Source organism: Pipistrellus kuhlii, unplaced genomic scaffold (assembly GCF_014108245.1).
Source record: "Pipistrellus kuhlii isolate mPipKuh1 unplaced genomic scaffold, mPipKuh1.p scaffold_m20_p_12, whole genome shotgun sequence".
Classification (NCBI taxonomy): domain Eukaryota; kingdom Metazoa; phylum Chordata; class Mammalia; order Chiroptera; family Vespertilionidae; genus Pipistrellus; species Pipistrellus kuhlii.
This window is the reverse complement of record NW_023425427.1, coordinates 30,390,125-30,418,088: the sequence shown is the minus strand read 5'-3', so window position 1 is coordinate 30,418,088 and position 27,964 is coordinate 30,390,125. Positions and strand designations below refer to the sequence as shown.

The 27,964-nt window shown below is 37.0% G+C and overlaps 1 protein-coding gene across 2 annotated transcripts in view; it reads left to right on the top strand.

Annotated features, from left to right (window-relative positions):
• Positions 1–27,964, top strand: part of CFAP95 (cilia and flagella associated protein 95) — a 65,521-nt gene that overhangs the window by 35,460 nt on the left and 2,097 nt on the right. For both annotated transcript variants that reach the window (XM_036433843.2, XM_036433842.2), the window contains exon 5: positions 19,700–19,757. In XM_036433843.2, coding sequence (XP_036289736.1) covers positions 19,700–19,757 — 58 coding nt within the window. The remainder of the gene's footprint in view (positions 1–19,699; positions 19,758–27,964) is intronic.

Genomic DNA, 27,964 nt, shown 5'->3' with positions numbered 1-27,964 from the left:
TGCAGAACTGGATATTAGGTGACTGTTGTCAAGTGTTGGACAGCAACCAGTGAGGCTCTGTGCTCCTTGAGATAGGAGGTGAACATCACATTCTCCCCTGACTCACCAAGAAAAGTTTTTCTGGCTGTGGTATAGACAGGTGAACCCAAGTGCAGAGCAGTGTTCTTATTAAGTCTGGAGATGGGAATTTGATAGCACTGGAATTTTTAGGACAGGATATTGAAGAGAAGGAAACCTTCATGGGGTTCACCTCAAATGATTGATCAGAACCTGGGCTTTGAGTGCACTTTAAAAAATAAGCTAGAGCTATCTTTGGTATACTCTGAAATTTCAATGGTGCTCTCTCCTGTGTATTGTGTAGTAGGCTCTGGGCATACATTACCTGCCTTCAAATCCTGGACCTTCCTCTTAAGGATCTTGGGCACATTTTGTACATCAGTTAGTTTCTTTATCTGTAAAATGGGAGTAATAATTATAAAGGCACCAAAATAAAATTTATAGGGTTATGTGATGATTAAATAAGTTAATGCATGTAAAATTAGAAGGGTAACTGATGCACGAATGGTAAGTGCTATGCAAGTCAGCTGGGCCAGATTCTTAGTGAACCCTTTCAGTCTAGAAACTCCTACCCATCCGTTCAGGGCAGTGTCCTTGATTTATTTCATTGATGATTTATACCTTCCATTTCCTCTGTTCTCCCTTTATGGAAAGTTTTTATTTGGATATTGTATTGCTTCCCCTCGTCCTTTAATTGTCTTATCATTTCTATTTTATTTTTGTCTTTACTATCTACTTTGTTCTCTATTTCTCCAACCCTACTATTGAGTTCAATTTTTGTTTTCTAAATCCTTCTGTTTTTATAAGATCCACTATTTGATTTTATGACTGCAATATCTTCTTTTACCTATCTGGAGATGTTACACTGATAGTTTGTTTTTCTTTATTTTTTTCTTCCACACATACAGTCTCTTATTTTGTCCAAGAATGCTCTCCTGTTTCTGTTTGTATTATTTATTTGTAGTTATGTATCTTCCATGCTAAGGGTTTCCATCAAGTGTTCAGAAATTAATCCTTGGTTTTCTCCTCACAATTAAGAGATGAGGCTTTTTGGGCCTGTGAGTAAGACTTATAGACTTGGAATTTCACTGGAGGGATCTAGGTGTCAGTATTTTAGTCTTTCTGTGTGGGTTAGTCAGATTCCCCAGAGAAATCTCTCTCCCATCTGAAAAGTGAAGGGCTGGGGCTGTGTTCCTGTAGCCAGCAGGGCAATTGACTTGGACATCAATATTAATACTTCATTGTGTATGGTCACTGAACCGTGTTGTTGATCAAGGATTTTCTCTTTTACCCTTTCAGTGAATTAATTTCTAGCTCTCTGCTGGCAACAACCCAGCAGTGTGGAGTGCAGTTGGAGCCTGGAGTTCTAACTGCTTCTCAAACAGCTCTCCCCCAGGCCTCCCTTGCTGCTTTAGGACTCAGATTTCTGCTCAGTCAGAACCCCTTGTCCATTTTCTCTTGAGCTTTCAAAATTTGTTTCTCTTGTATCTTTTTTGTCTTCCCTGTTCTTGTGGATTTATTATTTTTAAAAGTATCTTTAATGTGGTTTTAGTAGATCTTTTTGAGGAAGCAAGATGCAAGGTATATATTCATTCTTTTTTTCTTTAAAAAAAATTTCTTTATTGATACATATGTGTCCTTATCCCCTCAAGATCCCCCTCCCCCCTGCTCATGCCTCACCCCTGTGGTGTCTATGTCCATTGGTTATGCTTATTATATATGCATATATACAAGTCCTTTGGTTGATCTCTCCCCCTTGTCCCCACCCTCCCCTACCTTTCGATGCTCCTCTGTCTCTGGGTCTGTTTTTGCTCATCAGTTTATGTTGTTCATTATATTCCACAAATGAGTGAGATCATGTGATATTTATCTCTCTCTGACTGATTTATTTCGCTTAGCATAATGCTCTCCAGGTCCATCCATGCTGTTTCAACTGGTAGGAGTTTCTTCCTTTTTACAGCAGTGTAGTATTCCATTGTGTAGATGTTCCATAGTTTTCTAACCCACTCATCTGCTGATGGACCTTTAGGCTGTTTCCAAACTTAGCTATTATAATAAATTGTGCTGCTATGAACACAGGGGTGCATATATTCTTTCTGATTGGTGTTTCTAGTTTCTATGGATATATTCCTAGAAGTGGGATCACTGGGTCAAATGAGAGTTCATTTTTACCGTATTTTCCGGCGTATAAGACGACCCCCCTAATTTTACAGTTAAAACATAGGTTTAGGCCTGTATTCGCTGTATAAGACTACCTCCCACTTCCGAGGCAACACCAGTTCTTTTTTTAATAGACCTCCTCTCTGACTCTGGACAATCTGAGCAGGCTTTTTACTAGAACACAGTGTAGCTTCGGGTACAGAACATGTATAATTTGCATGCATAAAAAGCCTGCTCAGATTGGCCAGAGTCAGAGAGGCAGTCTATTAAAAAAAGAACTGGTGTTGCCTCGGAAGTGGGGGGGTAGTCTTATACAGCTAATATAAGCCTAAACCTATGTTTTAACTGTAAGATTAGGGGGTCGTCTTATACGCCGGAAAATATGGTAGTTTTTTTGAGGAAACTCCATACTGTTCTCCACAGTGGCTGCACCAGTCTGCATTCCCACCAGCAGTGCACGAAGGTTTCTTTTTCTCTGCATCCTCACCAGCACATGTTGTTTGTTGATTTGTTGATGATAGCCATTCTGACAGATGTGAGATGGTACCGCATTGTCGTTTTGATTGGCATCTCTTGGATGATTAGTGACTTTGACCATGTTTTTATAAGTACATTCATTCTTAACTCTGAAATCATCAAGTCCCATCTGAAATGTCACCGCCTGTAAAGGAGCTTCCCTTCCTACTGCTATCCTCAGCACCATGGTAGGTCCCTTGTGGGTATGTATAGCACTGTGTGCTTCTTTTATCACAGCACTAACCATCTTGGTTGCAATTGATTACATTCTTGTTTGTCCTTCTTGCTCTAAAGTCATCACTCTGAAGGACAAGACTTTCTCAGCTCTATCCCTAGTGCCTAATAGGGAGCCTGACCTATAACACAAACACAATAATTATTTCTTGGCTGAATAATGATTTCTGATGATGAACATTAAATTGTAATGGGAAAGGGTGTGGTTAATTCCTATCTTATTTGATTTAGGGTGTCAAGGCCTGTACAACTAAAAGTTGACCTCAATTCTATGCTACCGTGTTTCCCCGAAAATAAGACATCCTCCGAAAATAAGACCCTAACGTATGGAAAGATAAGACATCCACTGAAAATAAGACCTACTGCAACTTTGGGAGAAAAAATTAATTTAAGACACAGTCTTATTTTCGGGGAAACAGGGTAGTAAATGCATTAAGAGACAAGATTTCCTCAAAAGTCATCTCTTATTGGTTTGAATTGCTAGAATTACTTGTTTGTTTTATTTGATTAATGAAAATACAGTGGTGCCTCGCATAAAGAACGCCTCGCACAGTGAACGCTGTACACAACGAACTTCATTTCATGATTCATACAACGAACTTCGTTTCACACAACGAAGTCGCCCGAGCTTCCACGACTGCTTCGCCCAAGCTTCCACGATCGCTGCCGATGTATTGCATCCTTCCGCGCAGGCACTGCAGGCAGTCGTTAGTCACTGCGCTTAACTTAAGCACGTATCGCGGCAATCGTTCTTCATTACGAATTAAATCACGCACGTATCACGGCAGTCGTCCTTTTAAGTTAAACTCAATATTTTTTTTTATATCATGGCTTCTAAAAATAGCAGGAAGGTGATTTCTATTGAAATGAAACAGGAAATAATTAGAAGGAGTGAATGTGGGGTAAAACAGTGTGACCTCGTCAAAGAGTTTGGCCTCAGCAAGACCACCATTTTCACCATTTTGACAAATAAGGATGCAATCAAATCAGCCAAAGTAGCCTAAGGAGTATCAAAACTATTTCATGAAAAACATAGGTCTTCAATCCATGAGGAAATGGAGAGGCTATTAGCGATTTGGATTAAGGACAGGCAGGTGAAAGGTGACGTAACAACCCAAGATATTATCTGTCACAAAGCCAAGAGAATTTATGACGATCTAAAGAAAAACGTCCCTGGAAGTAGCAGCAATCAAGATAATGAAGAAGAATTCAAAGCCAGCAGGGGGTGGTTTTTTAGATTTAAGAAAAGGTGTGGAATCCACAGCGTTACTATGCATGGTGAGGCTGGCAGTGCTGACAAGAAAGAAGCAGAAAAGTTCTCTATTAACTTTCAAAAATGTATTAAGGATGAAGGATACTGCCCACAACAAGTGTTCAATGCCGATGAAACGGGTCTTTTCTGGAAAAGAATGCCGAGCAGAACCTTCATTACAAAAGAGGAGAAGAAATTGCCAGGACACAAAGCCTTATGTTTTCGTCTAATGCCAGCGGAGACCTCAAGATCAAACCTCTATTGGTTTATCACTCTGAAAATCCAAGAATTTTCAAGAAAAATAACGTTATTAAGTCCAAATTGCCCGTCCATTGGAAGTCCAATCAAAAAGCCTGGGTGACCCAAGTTATCTTCAACGAATGGATTCTGGAAACCTTTGCTCCTGCCGTGAAGAAATTCTTGCTGGAAAAAGAACTGCCGCTCAAAGCCCTTCTGATACTTGACAATGCCCCTTCTCACCCAAAAGACCTAGAGGAAATATTGCAGGAAAATTATCCTTTTATCAAGGTGCAGTATTTGCCACCAAACAGCACATCCATTCTTCAGCCAATGGATCAGTAAGTTATTGCGAACTTTAAAAAACTCTACACTAGAGCCCTCTTTAATACTGTAAGGTGTTTGAAGAATGCGAGTTTGGTGGAGACAATATGACTGTCCGAAAGTTTTGGAAGGAGAAATTTGATGTCCTTATGGCAATACGACTTATACAGAAGGCCTGGGAAGAAGTGTCACAAAGGACCCTCATTTCTGCTTGGAAGATGCTTGTGCCTTCGTGGACCCAGGAAGAAGCAGTAGTTGATGACACAGAAGTGGTGAAGGACATCATCACAGTGGCCCAAAGGTTGGAATTAGAGGTAGAGGAAGAGGATGTAGAGGAGCTTATTGAGGAACACGAAGAAGAGCTGACAACTGAAGAGCTCCAAGCACTTCTGGTCCAGCAACAGGACAATGCTCAAAGGGAAGCGTCATCTGATAACGAGGAGCAACAATCAAACAATCAACCAATCCCAACTGCTGACATCAAGAACATCCTGGTCAAATGGAAAGCAGTTCAGGAGTTTACCAATGCCCACTATCCGGATTCAGCTGAAGCAAACAGGATCAACGATCTTTACTCCGATACTCTTGTCCGTTATTTCCGGCAGATGTTGGAGAAAAGAGAAAAACAAACGACTTTGGACAGGTTTTTCATGAAACCATCGGCCAAAAAGCAGAAAATGGATGAAGATGTGCAAGATTCGGTAGACTCTACTTAGTCTGTCTTAAAATTAAAAAAATGTGTGTGTTTTTTTTAAAAAAATTATGTTTTTAGATGTATCTAAATAAAAATAATAACAAAAAATTTATCTTTTTTTATGTCATCTTAGCATATTTTATGCTACAGAATGAATTATTTTTTTTAACATGTATTGTTATGGGAAACGCGTTTCACATAACGAACTTTTCGCATAACAAACTTGCTCCTGGAACGAATTAAGTTCGTTGTGTGAGGCACCACTGTAAACAAAGAAATAAAATATGAGTACCTTCAACCATTCTCTGCTAATTTCATATGCAATTCTTTCTTTCAGTTAATGTATATTAATTATAGGGCATTCCATATAATAGAATGCTGTGGTATTTTAGAATATGCACTCTTGAATATTAAATATTCTTTTGCTTCTTGCCAACTGTACAGCTGTGGAAGTTAAATGTCAACTTTAAAAGGCAGTGAATAAGAATGAGCTTGCTCAATGGACCAAAATAATGTGCTTCAACTTATAAAAGAAAAGTTGTAATCATAATGTAAATTTAAACCTCAGGTTACCTCTTAACAACAACAACAAATCAGAAAACAGGTATGGCTTTGTTATTAACGAGACATGAGTCAGATGCATTTACATTAATTTTTAATATAATATCCATTATGCTGTGATGGCATTTGACAGTTTGTTTCTTTTCTCACAACTTAACCAAGAGCCTACCTACTTAGTTTAAAACCAATGTGAAGAAGATACAACATCTTTCCTCCTTAAACTGGCAGCAAACATCTCAGTGAAACATACTGAAAATCAGAATAACTAGAATGTTTGACACCACTGGACTTGTCACTCCTGACCTTAAATAGAGAAAAGGACTCTGTGGATAAATTCCTTTCACCTAAGTCACAGACAGAGAAAAAAATTAAATTATAATATAGGAGTAGTCATATTGAGACTAAAAGTGGTATCAATGACTTAAATTTTAAAAATGAGATTTATATAGTTTGAGGCTAATTGAGCTCATCTAGAACCAGAATTATTGTTCCTCTTGAGAGTTGGTTGCATTTCCATCAATGAGTTTCCAAGGAATTGGCATTGACTAGTGATGGAAGGGGTGACAGGCAAGGAGGCTCAATGGCCTCTTAGAACAAGAGAGAACCGAAGATCAGATGCCTCCTGCACACTTCATACTAGGGATTGAACCTGCAACCTGGGCATGAGCCCAGACCAGGAATTGAACCTTGACCTCCTGATTCACAGGTTGAAGCTCAATTACTGAGCCATGCTGGCTGGGGCAACAGTGCTCTTATAGTCTCAAACTGGTTCGGTTACATGTTAAGGGATCTCCAATATACCTTGCTTTTACTAAATGGATAGAGACATGAAAGGTGTAGAAAAGTAATGATAGGCATATTTTCTTTAAGGCACATAGGAAAAGTGGATGAGAACATGAATATAAGTAGGAAGTTAACTTACAAGTCATTTTTGCCCTCCTATCTTGCTCTCAAAAATCCTCAAGAAACTTTCACTTCATTTTGGAGGTACTCTTTATGAGACATGGAAAAATAACTCACTAATTATCAGAAGGCCCCTGTATATATGATTATCTAATATAAAACCATTTTACAATTTGTCCATAGAACAAGACTATTGTAGCTGATTCCTTCTAAGTAAGGTTTTTTTGTGTATGATAATTGGCCTACAGCTATGACCATTAACAAACAACCAGAAACCAAAACAATGAATGGGACAACACACAATGACAACAAAAACCACATCAAGTATTTGAGCTTATTTCTCAGAAGTGCTTATTTAAATGTGCATATATATTGTAACTGTGTGTGTTCCTGGGATAATGGTTTACAGGAGAAGTTACAATAGCTTTTTATAGGGAAAATCCAGGTGTGGCGTAGAGTATTTTCTGGGTGAGAAGCAGGTCCCTGGAAGCCTGGGTCAGTTTGAGGGCAGCCCAGGAGTACTGACCACCTACTGGAGGATGGAAAGATATAAAAGGTAAACCCCTTACAAGATCAGCCCAAACCAATGTGTCTTGTTTTTTACCCAATTTCATTGCCTCCTCATGGTAGTGATTAGTGTATGTTGACATTTTAGGACAAATGTGTCATTTCAAGAATTCATCCAAACACTTATTGTGATCCACGTGACTGGAGAAGAAAGATTAACAGTGTTTGGGATCATTGTGTAGATTTTTGGACACGGTGTGGTTTTCCAGAAAGGACATGTTATGGAAAATAGGAGACGTGACTTCTACTTCTGGACCTGCACTAAACTTGCTTTGTGACCTTGTGCTGGCTAATAGCCCACTCTGGGCTTCAGTGGTTTCCATCTGGAAAATGAGGGGATTGAACCAAATGATCTGTAAAATCCTTTCCTGCTCTAAACTTTTATGATTCTAAGCAGAAAGGCATCTGAAGTCACATAGTGGACAAGTTAAATGAGGTCAAAAAGTAGTTCAGGCAGTTAAGTTTTCATTGTTGGCATAGAGCACTTATCCATATGTGTGTGGAGTGATTACTTCACGCTAGTAGTAGCAAGCTTAGGCCACAGTTTAAAACCTTCTATTTATTTCTCTCACGGGTGCATTTAGCATCTTTAAACCTTTGGCACTCTTCAGAGGAACAGGACTGCATGTGAATGATAAGAAAAGCACTTTTTTTGTTTGTTTGTTTTTTTCTTTTCTCAAAGTAAAGCGCAAGGCATTTACTTTTTTCTCTGTTCAGCCACTTGTGTGGTAGGTTAACTCTTGGTAAAATACCACCCAGGTGTTGAACATTTTTCCAGAAGAAAAAGCTTTAAAAATTCCTCTGTCATGACAGTGAGGAGGGTAACAACAAAGGAAATGAGAAGAGGAGAGCGGTGTGGTGAAAAGACTGTAGAATGGGAGCGAGACAGACTGGAATTTAATTCTTGACTCCCCATCTTACTCATTGTAGGACCTTTTGTTTTTGTGTGTCCAGCTTTCTCTTTTTGGATAGTATCCTCTCCCCCAATCAGTTAGGTAATCTAATGGGTGGGCTGGTTTTTCTCCCCATAAAACAAAGTGCTGGCTACATGACCCAGGCTGGGCCAATCAAAAAACACTCTAGGACAGTGGTTGGCAAAGTCATTAGTCAACAGAGCCAAATTACAGTACGATTGAAATTTCTTTTTGAGAGCCAAATTTTTTAAACTTAAACTTCTTCTAATGCCATTTCTTCAAAATAGACTCATCCAGGCCGTGGTATTTTGTGGAAGAGCCACACTCAAGGGGCCAAAGAGCCTCATGTGGCTCACGAGCTGCAGTTTGCCAACCCCGGATCTAGGATAATAATTGGAGTTTAGGGCAAGATGCTCTCTCATGTTTCAGGTGGCAGATTAGAGGGCATCTTGCTGCTGTGGGGAGCATCTGCATATAAATGAAGCTAAGCAGAGGTGTGGGAAAAGAATTCTGATGATATTCTTTTTGTATGTGCTGATATATTCCTTTATTTGTTTTTATTTTTTTCTTAATTAAGTTTAAGTTGGATTTCTGTAACTTAAAACTTTAAGACTAATACTAAAAATAGCATATGCCTACATGGTGCTTATTATTTGCCAGATACTATTCTAAGGGTTTTACATATGGTAACTCACTCTGACAAAAACTCTGTGACTTGGTTCCATCATTATCTACTTTGTATGGAGGGAAAAATTAAAGACACAGAGCAATCAAATAACATGTGCAAACTCACATGGCTAGTAAGTGATAATGAGCCAGGATTTGAACTGAGCATCTAATGCCAAATTTCATAGTCTTAGCCATTTTTTCTATGCTGCTCTCTGAATGATAGACTAACCAGGAGAACTTTGAACATCACTTTCCCCTGTAAACATGGAGATGATCATTGCCACATTTGGCATGCCAGGCCTTGAGTGCCAAGCTCATAAAAGAAGTACTGGGAAAAGATTCTTTATCTCTTTTGGAATTTTTCTAATCAATTTTTCCATTTTTCAAACATACTGGGTTAATGGTCCTTGGGTTAATATACCTTGGTTTTGGCTTGACATTGTCCCTCAGGAATCTTGCCTGAGATCATATCACCAACTGGGGCTTCTAGGAATAGGTGGCTTAGCTAGTGTTGAGTAACTGATTGCTTTTCTAGGTGGCCAAATGTGCTGAAATGACTTCAGAGTCAGCCTACCTGCTATTGCTCTTTGCATTACTCCTTCCTATAAGATGTCCTTCCTTAGCTGGAGTACATTGAAGCCAAATGACTAAATGGAACACTTAATCTTTCATTAACATTTGGGGCTGTGACTTAGATCCTGACTTGAGTTGTGTGCCTTGACACAGGAGTGTTTTAATAGTGGGTAACAATAACCTATTCCATTGCTATCCTTGTAGGGTAATTCAAGTAATTTGATAAGAAAATTTTTGTGAAAACACATGATATAGAACCTGTTAGACCTAAAGTTAGGGCATCATAATATGCTAACTCAGAACATTCTTACAAGCCTTTATTGTATCTAACTTCCTTAGAATAGCTATTCAAGTTGCACCCACCAAGTTAAAGGTCAGGTTTTTTTTGTGTATTCAGGTGTGCTCACTAAGGCCCTCCAGATAAAATATGAAGATAGGCGTATTTGATTTATATATTGTGATTGCTAATCTCCCGAGGTGGCCTCCAACAATTCCTCCCACTCTGTACAAGCATGCCACAACTCCTATCAAGGGGCAAAGGTTATCTGCCTGCCTTCTGAATCTAGGTTGGTTTTGGGACTGGCTTTGATCAATAAATTGTGGCAGAAGTGATGTTTTGGAACATGTAAATGTAGACATATTTAAGGTCACTGGTAAATGCTACTTTCTGATTTTTGGACTGTTGCTGACATTCTGTGAGAAGCCAAGACACATGAAGAGGGCATATGGAGGATAGCCAAGGCACAGTATTTTACTGAGCTCCCAGACAACAGGCAAAACCAGTTGCCAAACATGGGCTTGAGCTATCTTAGATATTCTAGTCTAGTCAATTACCTGGATGCCTGTAGCTGTGATGTTCCATAGAGCAGGAAAAGCACCCAACTGAACCCAGTCATTCCACAGAATAATAAAAGATAATAAAATGATTGTTATTTTAAGCCACTAACTTTTAAACCACACAAATAATTGAAACAACCTTCATGCTTCTAACTACCATGATTATATGGCTACTTCTACCATTATTTGACCTATAAATAGGCAATTTATAATATCTATAATGACCTATTTGTCATTGTTAATCTATCAGGGAAGCAAGCAGTTCAAACTTTTGGGACTAAGGAGCTAACAAAACAAGTGAGTGGTAAATATTTTCAAAATGTCATGGCTGTGGAATTTATATTTAATTTCTACATTCCTTTTATCCCATATGTGTTAATAATAAACTAATATTGCTGGCAATTCTCTTTATGTGAAAATTTATGTGGTTGTCATGAAATACCATTATTTATAATTACTTTGATGGTGGTGTGGAGGGAGAGAAGGGTTCAGATTTTAGACAAATTGAAAGGGATAGATATTTACTTGATGACTGATTAATTATGAGGGTAAAGAAGACTCAAGGTTGATTTCCAAGCTTCTGGCTTTGGTAAGTGGGGATAATTGGGGCTATTCGTTGAGGCAGTCAAGATGGAAGAGCATGTCAGAAAATGGGTTGATATTTGAGACTGGAACAGGAAAGAGGTCACTGACTCCGACCAATTGGTAATTTAAGTATCCTAACTAGTTCCTTTGCCTCCCCTGCAATCCATTCTCCACTATGCAGCTTGAATAATCCAATTAAAATGCAAAGAGAACCATGTCCTTCCACTATTTGATTAGTATCCTTATAGTAATGTTTTTTCTTCTAGTGTTATTGAGCACATACTCTGTGTCTGAGTTAAGGCCTTTATATGCCTTATTTCATTTAGTTCTCATTCTTTGAGAATGATGCTGCAACAACCCTCATTGAAAAGGGCTTAGAGATGTAAAGTCACTTTCTAAAAGCACCAGAGCTGGGTTTCAAACTCCTGTCTTGTCTGTCTGATTGCAGTGTTTGTGTCCTTAATCACTATAGTATATAATGGTTAAATGTATATAATGCTCCATATCCTTCAAAGTACTCCCACATGCATTATCCATTATTCCTTTCTTCCATTTGGTAGGTATTTTCTTAATTGTATAGAGGAGGAAATCAATGTAGAGAGAATTAAGGAATCCAAATTCCTCATTAATTAATTAAACCACCCATCTGTTCTATAAATATTTATGGAGAAGATACTAATGGGGAATTAAGATGCAGAGGGTTTGTGATTTGCTCAAGGCCCCATGACTGCTTAGTAGTAAACAAAGACCAGAATCTTTGGGTTCACAGTTCTGTGTTCTTGATGGAAGGGGAGAGCTTCTTCCAAACTGCTAAGGTACTAGCAAGGGCTTGGCGTGGATCAGAAGTAAAATCAGATTCAGTTTGTCCTCCATTATATTTTCCTTCTCTAGCTCTTGGACATTAGCTCCTTAGAAGTTGATTTCTAAAACATAGGCCTGGCATTCAGCAGCTGTGGAACACTGATCAGATTTGATGTATGTGGCTTCATTCTGTAGGTAAAAGGAGGAGGAAATAAAAGGGATATTAATTTCAGCACAATATATTTTATTTTAAAATGATGAATGCTGTTAAGAATGAGACAGAATTTCCCAGAGTGGATGTAAGTTCCCCATTTTCTCCTACCACACAGATTCAGGTAGACCCCTTGGACCCCTGGCTAAATAAGTAATCTGGCTAAATAATGGCCCTCATCTTAAATAATGAATGTAGCATCAGCTGCTGCCATCGATGGGATTAATTCCAAATTAAATCTCTGCTTTTTTGAGTCACATACTCAGATTCAGACTTGGAGGTGGGACCATCTTGTTTTGCTGAGTAGAGGTCATATAACCTTGTTTTGGCTGCTGGGAAGCTGGGAGAGGAATTACCTTCCTTTCCTCCAGACAAAAACAGAAAGTAATCAATTGATCTTTAAAGTTCTTCCAGGTTTGAGAATTGTGATTCTGTGGGTATTAGTGCACCGTCTCATCATAGATTTACACAAGTTACCAGTGGTGTTAGGGCAGTTGTAGGTATTTTAACAAGCACCATGGCTTTAATGATAACTTGAGTATCAGACTTCTCTTCCTTTCTCATCTTACAAAAGCATCTCTAGTTGTTCTCTGCCTTACATCCATTAAAGGTTAATGGGGGTGCATGTGGCAAATTGTGGGTAGTGCCAGGTTACTGTAGTTGTCCAACTTCTAAGTGTCCTCACAGCATGGATTATCCTGGTGAGTTTGCCAGAATCTTGTATTCAGTTGTACATTTCCTTCCCTTTTATCCATGCTTCAGAATTTGACTGACTCATGAAGATTGATGTGCTCCTGAAACTCACAAAGAAATCCAGAATTCTAATAGTTAATTTATAATGAGAAATAAAACATTCAAGCACACCAGTCATGTCAGCCTAATCAAAGCATTCTCTCGTGATTTAAATAAAAACATATAGGAAGCCAAACTATAATCAGAATGTTGTTCAGAGTGTTTGGCATCAGGGCAAGGGGAGTTAAATATATGATTTCAATATTCAATGGCCCTCGACTCTGATTGCCTGGTTATAATAGCCAGGATTCTTTCAGTTGTAAGTGATAGATACACAATTAAAATTATCTTGGGCCAAAAGAAGAGTTTGTTTAAAAATTACTGAATACCACTCTGGGAAATTCCATGGAAGAGTTGGTTTCCAAAGACTGCTGGAATCGGGACTAAAAAACCTCCAGGGCTCTCTTCCTGTTGTCTTCATTCACTCCCTCTGCAGGTAGGGATGTTACATCCCATGGTTCTCATCTTAGGCGAGTGACTGGCCCTTTCCCATTGCTATCTCTGAAGAAATCCCACTGGAGAGCCCTGGCTGCCTGTGGGCTGGAGGCTGCTATTTGGACCTATCCGCTGTAGGTAGGGATGGAGTAGTAAGCAGCACCGTGAGGCACAGGCTTGCTCCTGGTGGCTCCAGACAATGAATGAAAGTCATCGTTGGCTGCCATTTGTTGGGTTGGAACACTGGTGTTGATATAACCCATCTCTGCTCCCAGAACCAGAGCAGTATGTTTATGAGCCAGGACATCTCTTCCCTAGGAAGATGCCTCCCTCATTTTTCTCACCTCTTGCTTTCCTGAGTTTCTATGAAGGCCATTTCTCTTCTAATGGACTTGTTCTTTTCTTATATTCTCTATTCAGGTACTGCTTTAAGCTGATATCTAAGAGGAAAATTTATGTTGATTTTTAAATATTTTCATTCTTAAAAGACCATCTTATTTCAAATTTGATGAAACATATCACTTAAAGATTATTGCTCTGTTCTGCAGATTTAAAAGGGAGGAGGGTTCTAATCATAAAGAGTTTATAAGTAACTGACTGAAAGTCATTCAGTATTTAAATTGTTGGAGCATCATCTTGTACTGAAAGGTTGTGGGCTCAATTCCCAGTCTGGCCACTCAGGGCACATAACTAGGCTTGGGGCTCAATCCCCAGGAGGGTCATGTGCAAAAGGCAACAAATCAATGTTATACTCTCTCCATTCCTCTTTCTCTAAAATCAATAAAACATATCCTTGGGTGAGGATTAAAAATAAATAAATAAATGAATATTTTAATTTCTACTTCTATTTACTTTGTTCTCATTATAAATCTATATCTCATATCTAACTTTATTTTTATTGCTTTATTCATTCAATATTTTTTAATGCCTACCTTGTATCAGGCTCTGTGCTGGGAGGTGATAATCAGATAGGGAGAAGGGCCTGAACATGGATGGAATGGGTTTCTGCCTATTGTAAGTGAGTAGAGAGATGCCCAATGCTGCCTTGCAAGATTGACCTGCCCAAAGCAAAACTGTGATATTTGACTGATAATCATATCATTTGAGTCATAACTTTGGAAAAGAAAAGATAGACAAATAAGTTCATTGTCATCTATTAATACTTAAACATTTTAAGATTATGGAATATTTTATTTATAATTCCATGTTAAGATTATTGAATATTTATATATAAATACTATTCAAACTCCCATTTATCTATTCATTACTTAATTATAAATGTAAGTTAACATCTTTACCGGATTTGCCTTATATACTGTATTTTAGAAAAATTATTTATAATGTCTAATATTGCCATCAATATATTCACTGTATTGTTGAACATTATTTTCCAGATTCTCATCATTACACATGAGGTTGCATTGACTATCCTTATACATGTCTCCTCGAGTATATATGCAAGGATTTCTTTATACTCAGAAACAGAATTTCTGGGTATTAAGATATATGCATCTTCAATTTAGCAAGGTACTTCCCCCAGTAGTGTATAAATGTATACATTCATATCTTTAAAAATAATTTTAATTTTTACCAATCTTATGTGTTGTTTTACTTGGCATTTCACTAATCACTGAATTTATCTTAAAATATTTACTAGCCATTTGGTTTCTTTTACTGTGAATTGACTGTTAATAGGCTTTGTCCATTTTTCTATGGGATTCTGTATTTCATTGATATGTAAGAATGTTTTATTCTGGGTACTAATCTTGTTTTGATTAATTTTATGACATCTTCTATTCTATAGCTTCTCTTCTAACTGTTCATGCTGTCTTTTGATCAATAGAAGTTTTAAATTATAATTTAATCAAAATCTCTCTCTATATATATCAGACTGTAAACATTTTAGAAATTACATATAAAGTGTATATACATATATACACATATGTAACATATATTGATTGAGTCATAAACAAGGGAGTTATTTTATGTCCTTCAATAAATTTTGTATTTTTCCATAAATATCTTAGAAATCTTATTACTTATATTTCTATAGGAATTTTAGAGATGTTATTGCAATTATAAATGGGATTTTTCCACTTAGTCATGCTTTCTAATTTCTTATTGCTGATATATGAGTATACTATTTTTGTGTATTGATCTTATATCCAACAACCATCCTGAAACTTGCCTGATATTATGATTCAAAGATTCTCTTAGATTTTTAGATGTGGACAATTTTATTATCTGTGGACAATGAAAATTTTGTTTCTTCCATTCCAATTATTATGTTTATGCTCCTTTTTTGTTTTGTTTTACTGCCTTTGCTAGAATGTCTGTTGTATTGTTGAATAGAAAAGCTGACAGAGGACTTCTATGACCAGGAATGTTGCTGGGGAGGAGTTTCATCAGCTTAGTTTTTATTCTTATTTACTGATTTCTTCTCTTAGTAATGTTGCTTTTTTTTTTTTTAACATTTTAATTATGTTTAATTTTCCTGGCTTAGCAATAATCAGGCAAATTCTATTGAGGGGGGAAATGAGAAATTTGGACCATTTCTTCAATGTTTTAGTTCAAGAGTGCCCTCTTCTGTTAGAACAGTGAAGTGAACTTTATTTCATTAATGGCATTTATTTTATTTTATTTATTTTATTTATTTTATTTTATTTTATTTTATTTTATTTATTTTATTTTTTATTTATTTATTTATTTATTTATTTATTTATTTATTTATTTATTTTTGAGGAGCGGTGGTTCTAGGACCCTTAATTTCTGGGCTTGATTTCCTATCTTTATTTTGCCAGTTGTCCTCACCCCTGCTTCCTTGGAATCATTGCATACCAAGGCTGCCATTGTGGTCTTGCATACTTTCCAAGCCTCCTTCTTAAAAGCCAATGTTCAAATCCTCTAGTTTGAGACTTGGTCTCAGTTTTTCCCCATCAGAGAAGGATGCTGTATTTCTGGGTCCATGTTCTCTGTGTTCCATCCCCACTGGGGAGTTCCCACTCTCTCCTTTCTTCTATGCAATCCTCACCCGATTTTGCTCCAGCTTGGGCTTGGATCTAACTCTGCCAATTCTGGATTGTTCCCCTCACTACATGTAAACTGAAGTTTGTAGTCTTTTCTGGCCTCTGTTATGCTGCATGCATGGAAAATCGTGTGATTTTATTTGCTTTGCTGATGATATGTATAGTTTTGGAAGATTTATGTATGAATTTGGATTTAAGGAACTGAAGGATCTAGGAACGTTTTACAGTCCTCCTCTATGCCTGTGGAATTGTCATTTTATCTTTGTGATTCTGTCATTTTTTGCTTTACATATTTCATGTGTTGTTGAGTATGTCATATGTTCTTGGTGACTCATTTCTTTAATCAATAGGTAATAATTAGTGAATCTTTATAATTGTTTTAGTTAATATTTGTATGAAATATCTTTTTATTTTCTTTTGCTTTCAAACTTCTTTTGAAAATAATTCTAGGTATAAAAGCATAGAATCAGACTGTGTAACACAATTTGGTATTCAATTTAAGTCTGAGAAAATACTATCCCTGGTGGGTTTAACCCCTTTACTTTCATTGTGATTGCAAAGATATTTAATTTTATGATTTTAATTTGTCTGTTGAGCACAATTTAACTTTCCTTTCTGTTATTCACATTTATTGTTTTGTATTAGATTGGTCTCTTTGGGGGGGAAAAAAGTCCTATTTTCCAGTTTGAAAGTTACACTTCTAATTTTTGTTCTCTTAGTTTCCAGTACTCAAACTTTAATGTGCATCAAAATCACCTAGAGGGCCTGTTAAACACATATTGCTGGGCCCACCCTCAGACTTTCTAATTCAGTAGATCTCAAGTGGGACTGAGGTACAGTCACACACTGCTTAACAACAAAGACACCCTCTGAGAAATGCATTAGGCGATGCCATTGTTGTGCAAAGATGGTGGAATGTACTTACTTAAACCTAGATGTTGTAGCCCACTGCACACTTACGTTATATGGTATAGCCTATTATTGCTCCTGGGCTGCAAGCCTGTTCCTGTACAAAATCACATGAGATTAAATCAAGCACAAAAGAAAATGATGCAGTCACGAGGTGTGTAAGTCTGCTGACTGAGTTAACACGGCATATTACTTCACAGAAAACATTTTATTCTAGCAGAAAGAATGCCCTTTAAAATAGCAATAAAATGTACAGCATAGTAAATACACAAACAAGTAACATAGTCATTTATTATCATCCTCAAATATTATGTACTATACATAATTGTATGTACTATACTTCTCTACATGAGCAGTTCAGTAGGTTTGTTCACATCAGCATCACCACACACCCATGAGTAATGTGTTGCACTGCAATGTAATGATGACTACAACACCACGAGGCAATAGGAGTTTTTCAGCTCCATTTTAATGTTATGGAACTTCTGTTGTATATTTGGTCCATCATTGACTGAAATGCCATTATGCGGCACATGACAGGATTTGCATTTCTTTAACAAGCTACTACTCTGGAAACCACTTCTTGTCAGGAATTAGTGATTATCACCAGATAAAATTGGTGCTATATCCATTAATTGTTCTGAGTTAGACTTTTTTATTGTTTTGGAATTCTAATTTATTTATTTATTTACTAGAGTCCTGATGCAGGAAATTTGTGCAAGAGTGGGCCTTCCTTCCCCCAGCTGCCAGCACCGGCTTCCATCGGGCACCTGGGACCCAGGCTTCCCTTGCAGCCCCAGCTTCATCTGGAAGGTCGTCTGGAAGGACATCTGGCCTAATTAGCATATTATGCTTTTATTATTATAGATTCCTCACCTGAGGATATTTTTCCATTGAATTTTAGAGAGAGAGGAAGGGAGGGGGGGAGACAGAAGAAGAGAAACACTGATGTGAGAGAAACACATTGATTGATTGCCTCCCGCAAGGGCCCTGATCAGGGTTAGGGATCCAGCCTGCAACTGAAGTACATGCCCTTGACTGAAATTGAACCTGAGACACTTCCGCTTGTGGGCTGATGCTCTATCCACTGAGCCAACCCCGCCAAGTCTGGAATTCTTTATTTGTTGAACTATCTAACTTTCCCACCAGCTCAGCCATGCATTGAAATGTTTTAATTTCCCTGTACCCAATATTTTTAGATGTGCAATTACCAGTTGAGTTTCTTTGACCATCTCATTGCATAATATTATCAGAACAGAGAATTAGGGCTTTAATTTCTCATTGGAAAATAATTTCCCCCCAACCCCCACCCTCAGTTTCAAACACAAAGAAACTTTCTGGCAAGTTTCCCTGCACTGGTTACTGTAGTTTTTTGGTCTCTATTATATGGAGGTACCGCCTTTACAGACTCCTGGCTGTGAATAAGAGTTTAGCAATTTGCCTTCTGTGAAACCCCCAAGACCATGTCTTCTGCTCTTTGACATGCAGTTCAAACTCCAGCTCTATCTTTGACATCCGCTTATGGCTTCCCATTCTAATGAGTATGTTCTTCATTCCCAACATTTCAAGTACCGTATTTTTCGGACCATAAGACGCACTTTTTCCCCCCCAGAAGTGGGGGGGAAAAGTCCCTGTGTCTTATGGTCAAAATATAGCCTACACATATACTTTTAAAAAAAAGTTTTTTTACTTGCCCGGCTCTGTGTGGTCTCTGTGTGCTTGCCCGGCTCTAAAATGGTTCTAAATGCTGCTGTTTACTTTACAGGGTTGATTACATGTGTTTATGACTGTGATGTTGGGTTTTAATGCACATAAAATATTATAGGACACTATTTGTTTCAGAATCTTTTTTTCTTCATTTCCCTTCTCTAAAAACTGGTGCATCTTATGGTCCAGTGCGTCTTATGGTCCGAAAAATACGGTATTCCCTTTTGAGCCTGGCTGTGCTTGTACACTTGGGGAGGGAGGGTGTATTTCATGTGCATTTCTGAGTGTTTAATGGGGAGAAGTTGGAGAAGCTATGTAATCTCAGTCCTTGTAGCTGTCTTCTATTATCTTTTCAGTTGTCATCTAGCAGAGAACATAGGGCATAGGATCAGAAAGGGTTGAGGGGCAGAAAATGGGTGGTAAAGAGAGTCCCAAAAGTCCAAATGCACCCAGTCTCAGGTAATAATTTAAAATCCTTGGGATTGGCAGCATATCATCAGCACAGGAGAGTAGTGAGTGGATGGTGCTGAATTGGAAGTGATGAAGGAAGGGCCTCTTGCTGGTGATAGGTAACACTGTAAACAAGGCTGAGACAGTTGAGAGTTTTAAAATTTTTATTGGGGCCAATCCTTCTTGAAATGGCTTTATTTTATGTAAAGTATTCACCTCTAAAACATCTAAATGTGTTTGTTTTTGAAGTCTTTCTTTTCTCAGATATTGACTTATCCCTCTTAGGTGTGCATTGACAACATATGCTGAAAACTACACTCGACCATATGATTATCAGCCACTTGTGAGTATAAGAGGGCTGTGAAGCCACATTCTAATACTTGTTTATGTACATAAAATGGTTCGTACATCTAGTGAAAATAGTCAAGCTTGGGAAGAGAGGACAATTGCTGAGATTTATGATGCTTTATATTTATTTAAAGATATTTTCTGAGGGAGACAATAGAATGTTTTATTGTTATGATTTATTTTTAGATGTTTATAGATTTCAGGGAGAAAATATCGTAGTGTCCAAAACATATTGCTTTCTTCTTCATCTTGTTTTATTGTCCCTGTCTCTAAATTTAATTTATCTGTAATAAGAACCTGCCTTTCTATTCATTTGTATTGCATTGACACATAAAATTAAATGGCTTAATTTAGCTCTGAGAAATGTGTACGTTGATAATATATGTCCAATTTATAACTTTAATATACTTGTACTTAAAAATTATACAACAGAAACAGAACAAGGCTGCATCTTATTAGGCTTCTCTGGAAGACTTAACAAGTGTAATAGATAAGGTATTTGATTATTGAAAAAGAGGAGAAAATTTTTATCTTTATTTTAAGATAGTATGATTATCTTCTTAGGAAAACCAAGATATTAAACTGAGAATTAAAATAAATAAGGCCATTTAGTAAGTGAGTAAATACAAAATAAGCATATGAAAAACAGTATCTTTCCTTTACATCAGCACTAACTGGTTAGTAAAATCTAAAAGAGAAAGCATACAAATTACTATAGCAACACAAATTTAAAACACTTTCATCAGGAAATGTTCATATTAGTAAAGATCAATAAGATGTGGTAGATTGTCTCTAAAGATGGCTGGCCTTCTATTTGCACTGGCTACTTTCCCAGCAAGAGGTGAATGTATCTGCCTTTTGAATCTGGACTATCGGGCTTTTGATTTGATCAATAGAACATGGCAAAAGTGACTGTGCCAGATGTCAACCTAGCTTATAAAAGACTGCTTCCAGGTCCTTTGGAGCCCTGAGCTACCTCATGAGAAATCCAAGCTCCTGGGCTAGAAGGGGAGGCCATGAGGAGAAACACTACAGAGCTTGACTTAGGACATTCAGCCGACCTGAGCCTGGACTCCCACTCCAGCTGCCATCCGACTGCAACCAATGAGAGATTCCAGCCATGAATTTTTAAAAATATATACTCAGAGATAAACAGAAATCTCAAATAAAAGGGAATAACTGCCATTTTAGAGGACTGGAGAACTAAATTAATTAAAATTAATTTTATACATTTAATACACAGTGGGGTGAAGATGGGGTGAGATTTTTTTTTTTTTAAATCCTCACCTAAGGATATATTTTTTAATGGATTTTAGAGAAAGAAGGAGGGAGAGAGGAACTGATTGATCAACTGCCTCGAGTATGCATCCCAACCAGGGATCAAACACGCAACTTATATAGATATGTGCCCTGACTGGGAATCAAACCCACAACCTTTTTGGCATATGAGATGATACTCCAACCAACTGAGCCACCCTGCCAGGACAAGATGGGTTATTTTATCTGTTGCCAGGTAAATTGTAAATTATTTTAATCTTTCTGGAAAGGAATTTGGCAGTAGATATCAAGATACTATTGATATTTGATCTAATAATTTTCCTTCTAAGAAATTTCCCCAAAGGAAAATAAGTTAAAATGCAGAGATACTAATCACTGTATTACTTATAATGGCTAAACTTGGAAAATGCTTAATGTTTTAGTATTAGAAATAATATTAATTAAATATGCTATAATCATATGATGAAGTTATTGTAGCCTTTATAACATGCATAGATAACTCTAGTGTCTTGATAAGTCTTCATTTAAGGTTAAGAAAAACATTAAGATGCAAAATTGAACATGTATTTATCTAAACTATGTAAAACATAGAGGAAAAAATGAAGAAACTGTCAAAATGCTACTAAAGTTGGTTATTTTCTTCATCTCTACACTTTTTATCCTGATTTTTATAATCAGAAAACACATACGGAAACAAATATGTCACTTAAAAAATGCAATTCAGGCCTATTTCCTTATATACATGGAATTTGGTACCATCTCTAAACAAAATGAAGTTGAAGACATACTTAAAAACTCACAAAGCTTAAAGGATGAATTTTCCATAGGCAAAAATATAGGGGTGTATTCTCTGAGCGCATAAGTCTTTAGCCATTTTGTTACATATTTATGGTTTTAATTTTCAAGCATTATTTCTAATATTTCTCCATTGCTGATTTCCACATTAATAGCACAACATGCCATGGCAGGTGTTTGGCTTTAGTTAGAGTTTTGTTCATTCACTTCTAAGCCAAAGTAATTGACTTTGAGACTTTTTTTTTAGCACTGGTTTTTAGCACTCCTATTTAAATGAATGGTTGCATTACATTCTTATAGGATACAAAAATATCTTAAATTTTAAGTGGATGACTAAATAACAGCAGCATAGTGACTGAAGTTATCTTGCATTTAAACAAGTATCTATATATATAAAAGCCTAAGTGACTGGCTGACTGATCTGCTGTTAGCTATGATGCACACTGACCACCAGGGGGCAGACACTTAACGCAGGAGTGGAAACCACAGGCATGGAAACATGGAACAGATTGATGAATCTCAGAGGGAAGGGGGGAATAGGGAGGGAAGAGATTAACCATAGATCTTATATACATACAAGAGGCCCGGTATACGGATATGTGCACCAGTGGGATCCCCCTTCCTGGCCTCTCCGACATGCTCCGAGGAGCCCTGGATTGTGAGAGGGCACAGACCAAGCCAAGGGACTCTGCCAGTGTATGAATCTGTGCACCGGGCCTCTAGTATACTTCATAAAATATTAACATATTTTTACATGCAGGTAATTTTTTACTTGCTAGGAATTTTATCATATGGCCTTAGCATAAATAGTTCACCACTCACTCAGGCTACCACTTTTGCAATTATACAATATTAAAATATTTGGATTCATACTACTTCAAATTTTGTGCATGAATTGAGACTTTTATCAATTTTTATATGATGGGCTCTTACATTTTCATAAATGCATATTTGCATAAAGTGGGACAGCATTGTGGGAAGCTTAAAGAATATGCAACTAATTATACCAGAGCTCTAGACATAAGTAAGGAAATACAGAGTATGAGAAAGTTATGGAATTATTTCCAAGGAGAGAAATGAATGAGAATTACAAACTATATCTTCAGAATTCCACTTCTTACACTGGGTCTTATTATGGCTCACCCAATTTCAGTGAAAGATAGGGGTGTGTTCTCTGAGTGTATAAGTCTTTTTAAAGCTTCCCCATCCTTTTCCCAAAAAACCAAAAGAGAGGAAAAGATTCAGAGAAGGTAGGTTGAAGGACTAGACTAGTCCATGGCTGGCTGTATGTAGGTTATGTGAGCCTTTAGGACAGGGGACAAGTCTTTGGCCCCATCCTTCCTTCCTGCTGTCTGGTAGTTTGATTTCTAACACCCATATTTAGAAGCTAGCCAACTTTGTTATTGTTAATATTCTTGAAATTATTGTCAATAAATGAATAAGTGTTATTATACAAAACTAAAGCATATGATATTCATTTTTTTTTTCTGGGAAGTACTTTTTGTCCTCTATATTCTATTTTAAGCAAAAATTTCTGCATATTAGGTGCCAAAAGTATCTGCCTTGAGATAGTTTTGGATGTTATATTATCACCATCATTTCCTGGTTTAGCTAGGAGTTTCCATCATTTAATATAGCTAGCTTTTCAAAATGGTATCTGCACTTTTTCATTGTGGTAAAATACACATGATGTAAAAGGTGCTATTTTAACCCTTTTTCAGTGTACAATTTAGTGGTAAAAGTATAGTTACATTGTTGTTATTTTTATTTTTTAAGATTCTAAAATAAATGAAAACATTATTGTAATGTGGGCTCTAGGCATTATTGGGCTTTTCCTGTGCTTCATGGCTGAGTGGGCCCAGTCTGGACCTTTGGGAAGTTTAACACCTGTCTAACCAGGACTTGCTTAATTTGATTGGCTGGTGTGGTATTGATTGAGAAATACTCTGAGTATCATCCCAAACAAAAATGCATCTTAGATAAGAGTTGGAAGTGGGCAGCATCATTAGGAGCCCTTTATTGTTCAATTAGGCTCATTTGCATGAAAGGAACTCCCCTAAGCTTGGAGTTGCCTTTACTTTTCTGCCTCCTAAGAAGGGCTTTGCCAAACCTCTGCCCAAAAAATTAAGTCTGAAATGTAACTAGGTAATGTTCCAGGCCCTGTGATGTGCCTTCTCAGGACTTCCACAGCTTCCCCCAGTTATTTGGAATACAATAGGATTTGTCTTATTGATTACCCTCAATAACGTGGGTGGGCCTTGTCCAATCAGTTGATGCTTGCCTTAAGAGCAAAAACCTGAAGTTTCTTGGCAAAGGTATCCTGCCTCAACAGTTGTAATATAGAAATCCTGCCTAAGTTTCTAGTTTCTAGCCTTACATTCATGTGAGCCAGTTCCTCGAAATCTCCCTCTCTCTTCTTCTCTCTCATCTTCATGGTATAGAAAGAATGATATTCATGAGCTCTCTGGCTCTCAAATTCTACTATTTAATTTGATTCTTTTATTCATCCTATCTCTTTCGTTAATCCTGTCCCATCCTAATAGCCATTTATTTATGACCAAGTAACCTTTTTGATTAAGGATTTTGGCAGATATTGAAATCTAGTCTACTTGAAAATTAGAAATAAATATAATTTTTGTTCATCTTGTGCATCACCAACAATTGAGAAATGATGAGTATCTATTTTCAGGAAACTCAGTTCTTGATTATTTTGGTATTATGTCCTTTAGTAAAAAGAATCCTATTTTTTTGTAGTTATATTTGCACTTATATTGGCTTCTGAAGTTAAGTAACCATGGTCTCCTTTCTGGTTAAGTCATAAAGTTAAATTCTACTTCAGGTAACTTAAGATAGTGGAAGACTTCATTTTTTTCTTTTTTTCTCTAATTTGTACAGTGAACATATTTGACTTTTGTAATGGAGACAAAAAATTTAAATTGAGAATCCTAAGCCTCAAATTTTTACCTAACTGCACTGTTACACATATAAAACAATTGCAGATGTCCTCACATAATACACTGAGTGATCAGATTATTATGATCTCTGAATGCATAATAATCTGGCCACTCAATATATATATATATTTAAAGATCATGCTGTTCTCAGGCCTGGTGCATGAATTCGTGCATGGGTGGGGTCTGGCCAACCTGGCCAAGGGGAGGGGACAAGGATGGTTGTTCTGCCTGCCTGCTGTTAGAATTCCTGTTCGAGGGGACAATTTGCATATTAGCCTTTTATTATATTGGATATACACTGAGTGACCAGATTATTATGCATTCAGAAATCATAATAATCTGGACAGTCAGTGTATAGACTGAGAAATAAGACGAATCATATTTATTTTTATGTGATTGAAATGATAGAACCAATAAAAATTTATGCATTAAAAAGAAAAAAAATTAGTCAATTGCTAAGGTTCAGTAGTATATTGCTTAGTTTTTTATGCTGGCCATTACTAGAGAGTGTGTAATATTGTCAGCTTATTTTGTGAAATATTTGTTCATGTAAATACCCATATTTTTCTTTGTGATGAAAACTTACTATGTTGACTGAACTCATTAATAACATAAATGTTTATATTTAAACTCACAGCCTAAACTTCTTTGCACTCCCTATGACTACTTTCCTTCATTTGAATACCTGCATTTGTTACAAGCACTTTTTCTTTGTAATATTATATCAAATAAAAAAGGATGATGAATGTTTCTTAAATATGTAACAAAATATATATATAATTAATTATATATTTAATATTGCTGTGTTTGCCGATTACTCTTATATTTGTAATTAAATCATCAGGAGAAAAAAATGCCCAATAGAAATGACATCATTTTATAAGTAGTGAAGGAGATGAATGAAGGGATCTGTCTGAGAAGCCTATGTCCTGTGATCCCAGGGTTGAGAAAGCAGATTTAGCTCTAAGGGAATTTTCTTTTCCTCCCACATCACTCTGCATGTGTGCTTAGAAGACAACCTTATTAGGGGAAGACAGGTCTTTAGTCAAATGCATATAAGTGCTAAAGAATTTTATACACAATGTATACTGAAAATAATGAAACGAAATATCACTGCAGTCTGCTATTATGTCTACTTTCATTCCATCCAATGTGACATTCACATTAAGTTTGCTGCCTAAAATGTCTTTTCAAGAGTAACTGGAGAACCCTAAATGAGCATTCTTATAGGCTTGCTAGGGTAGAATGGTCTTTGTTGCATGAATGCCAGGTGGCTAATAGCTGTTTGTAATGATGGACACAAGGTTAGTTCACAGTGACTGATTTGGCAAGGAAACATAACCCATTATGCATTTTTATGGATGATCTGGATGGAGGAATTGAGTTATGCTTTTAAAGTATCTTATAATAGTAAATTAGACAGAGTTACTGATATTCAGAAGGCAGGCCTAAAAGGGAAAGTGACCTTGAAAATAAAACTATCAAAAACAAAAGGTCCTAAAGAAAAAGCATGAAATCAAATAAGAATAACCAGAGAACAATCCCTTGGAAGATTGGGAAAAACTGGATGAGTACTGGGTATCTTTTGACTAAAAAATAGCAATATAATTTTATTCTGGGAAAAAAGAAGGTTTGGGAAATAATAGTGCCTTGTGTAAGAATATAATACAAAAACCGGTTTGGCTCAGTGGATAGAGCGTCAGCCTGCGGACTGAAAGGCCCCAGGTTTGATTCTGGTCAAGGGCACGTACCTTGGTTGCGGGCACATCCCCAGTAGGGTGTGTGCAAGAGGCAGCTGATCAATATATCTCTCTCATCGATGTTTCTAACTCTCTATCCCTCTCTCTTCCTCTCTGTAAAAAATCAATAAAATATATTTAAAAAAAGAAAAGAATCAGAGATGTTCCATAGCCTCAAACCTATGGGAGAGGTAACACTATTAAAAAGAATAAGACAGACATGGAGATGGGGAGAACTTGTTTCAGGAGGAGGAGATGAGTCAGATTTTAGACATTTTTAATTAGAGATGACATCAGCACAAAATCTTTATTTGGAAGGCAGTGCTGTGGAACAGATGGCCTGAAGGGAGGTCTGTGCCCTATGCACAGCAGTGATCATTGACTGGGAAGAATAGCCGTAAAGAACATTATTGGGATCATGAATTATATTTGAATATAGACTGCGGATGACATAATTATACTGCATCAACCTTCCTGAGGTTGAACACTTTACTCTAGCTATAAAATCCTGTTCTTAGGAAGAGCATGGATTATTTAGAGGTAAAGTACCACGAGGTCTCCAGCCTAATGGTAAACAATTGGTGACTCTGAGTCAAGATTATATGGGAGCTCCTTGTGCTGTTGTTGCAACTTTCCTGTAAATTCGAAATTAGATAAAAATATCTTTCCAAAAAAAGTGATGGCCTGCCTTCTCCTGACTGCCAGCACCGGCTTCCCTCTGGCACCCGGGACCCAGACTTCCCTTGCAGCCCCAGCTTCGTCCGGGAAGGTTGTCCAGAAGGACGTCTGGTCTAGTTAGCATATTATGCTTATATTATTATAGATACTTCTTGGTGTTCAAGTCAAAGAGACTCTGCCTGATTAAAGTCTAGATAGGAAAAATAAATAAATAAATAAATAAATAAATAAAGTCTAGATAGGGATGGATACATTAGGAAACTCTTTCTGCTATCCTTTTCCCTTATTTTCTTCTTCCTACATTCTCCAGACAGACTCTTCCTTATATTCCTGTTCTTTTTTCCAGCTCTTGTTGAAGTCTTATAGGCAAAGGATATTTTTCTTCACATTTAAAGAACTCTATGAGCTGATTCTTCCAGGTTTGATCATTGATATTCTGAAGTCTGTAAGTCTGTGAGTTAAATTACAAGGTGTGTGTGTGTGTGTGTGTGTGTGTGTGTGTGTGTGTGTGTGTGTATCTGTGTACTCATGATCCAGTGAAGTTAACACAGAAAATTAGCCATCACATCCATTAATAGTCACTCCTCATCCTTCTTCATCTCCTGAAAAACTACTTTTTTTCTCTGTGAACTTGCCTATTTTGTACATTTTATATAAGAAATCATACACTGTGTGGTACTTTGATTTAGCTTTTTACCACTTGGCATAATGTTTTATATGTTATAACACCTATAAAATATTCCTTGTATTGCCAAGTA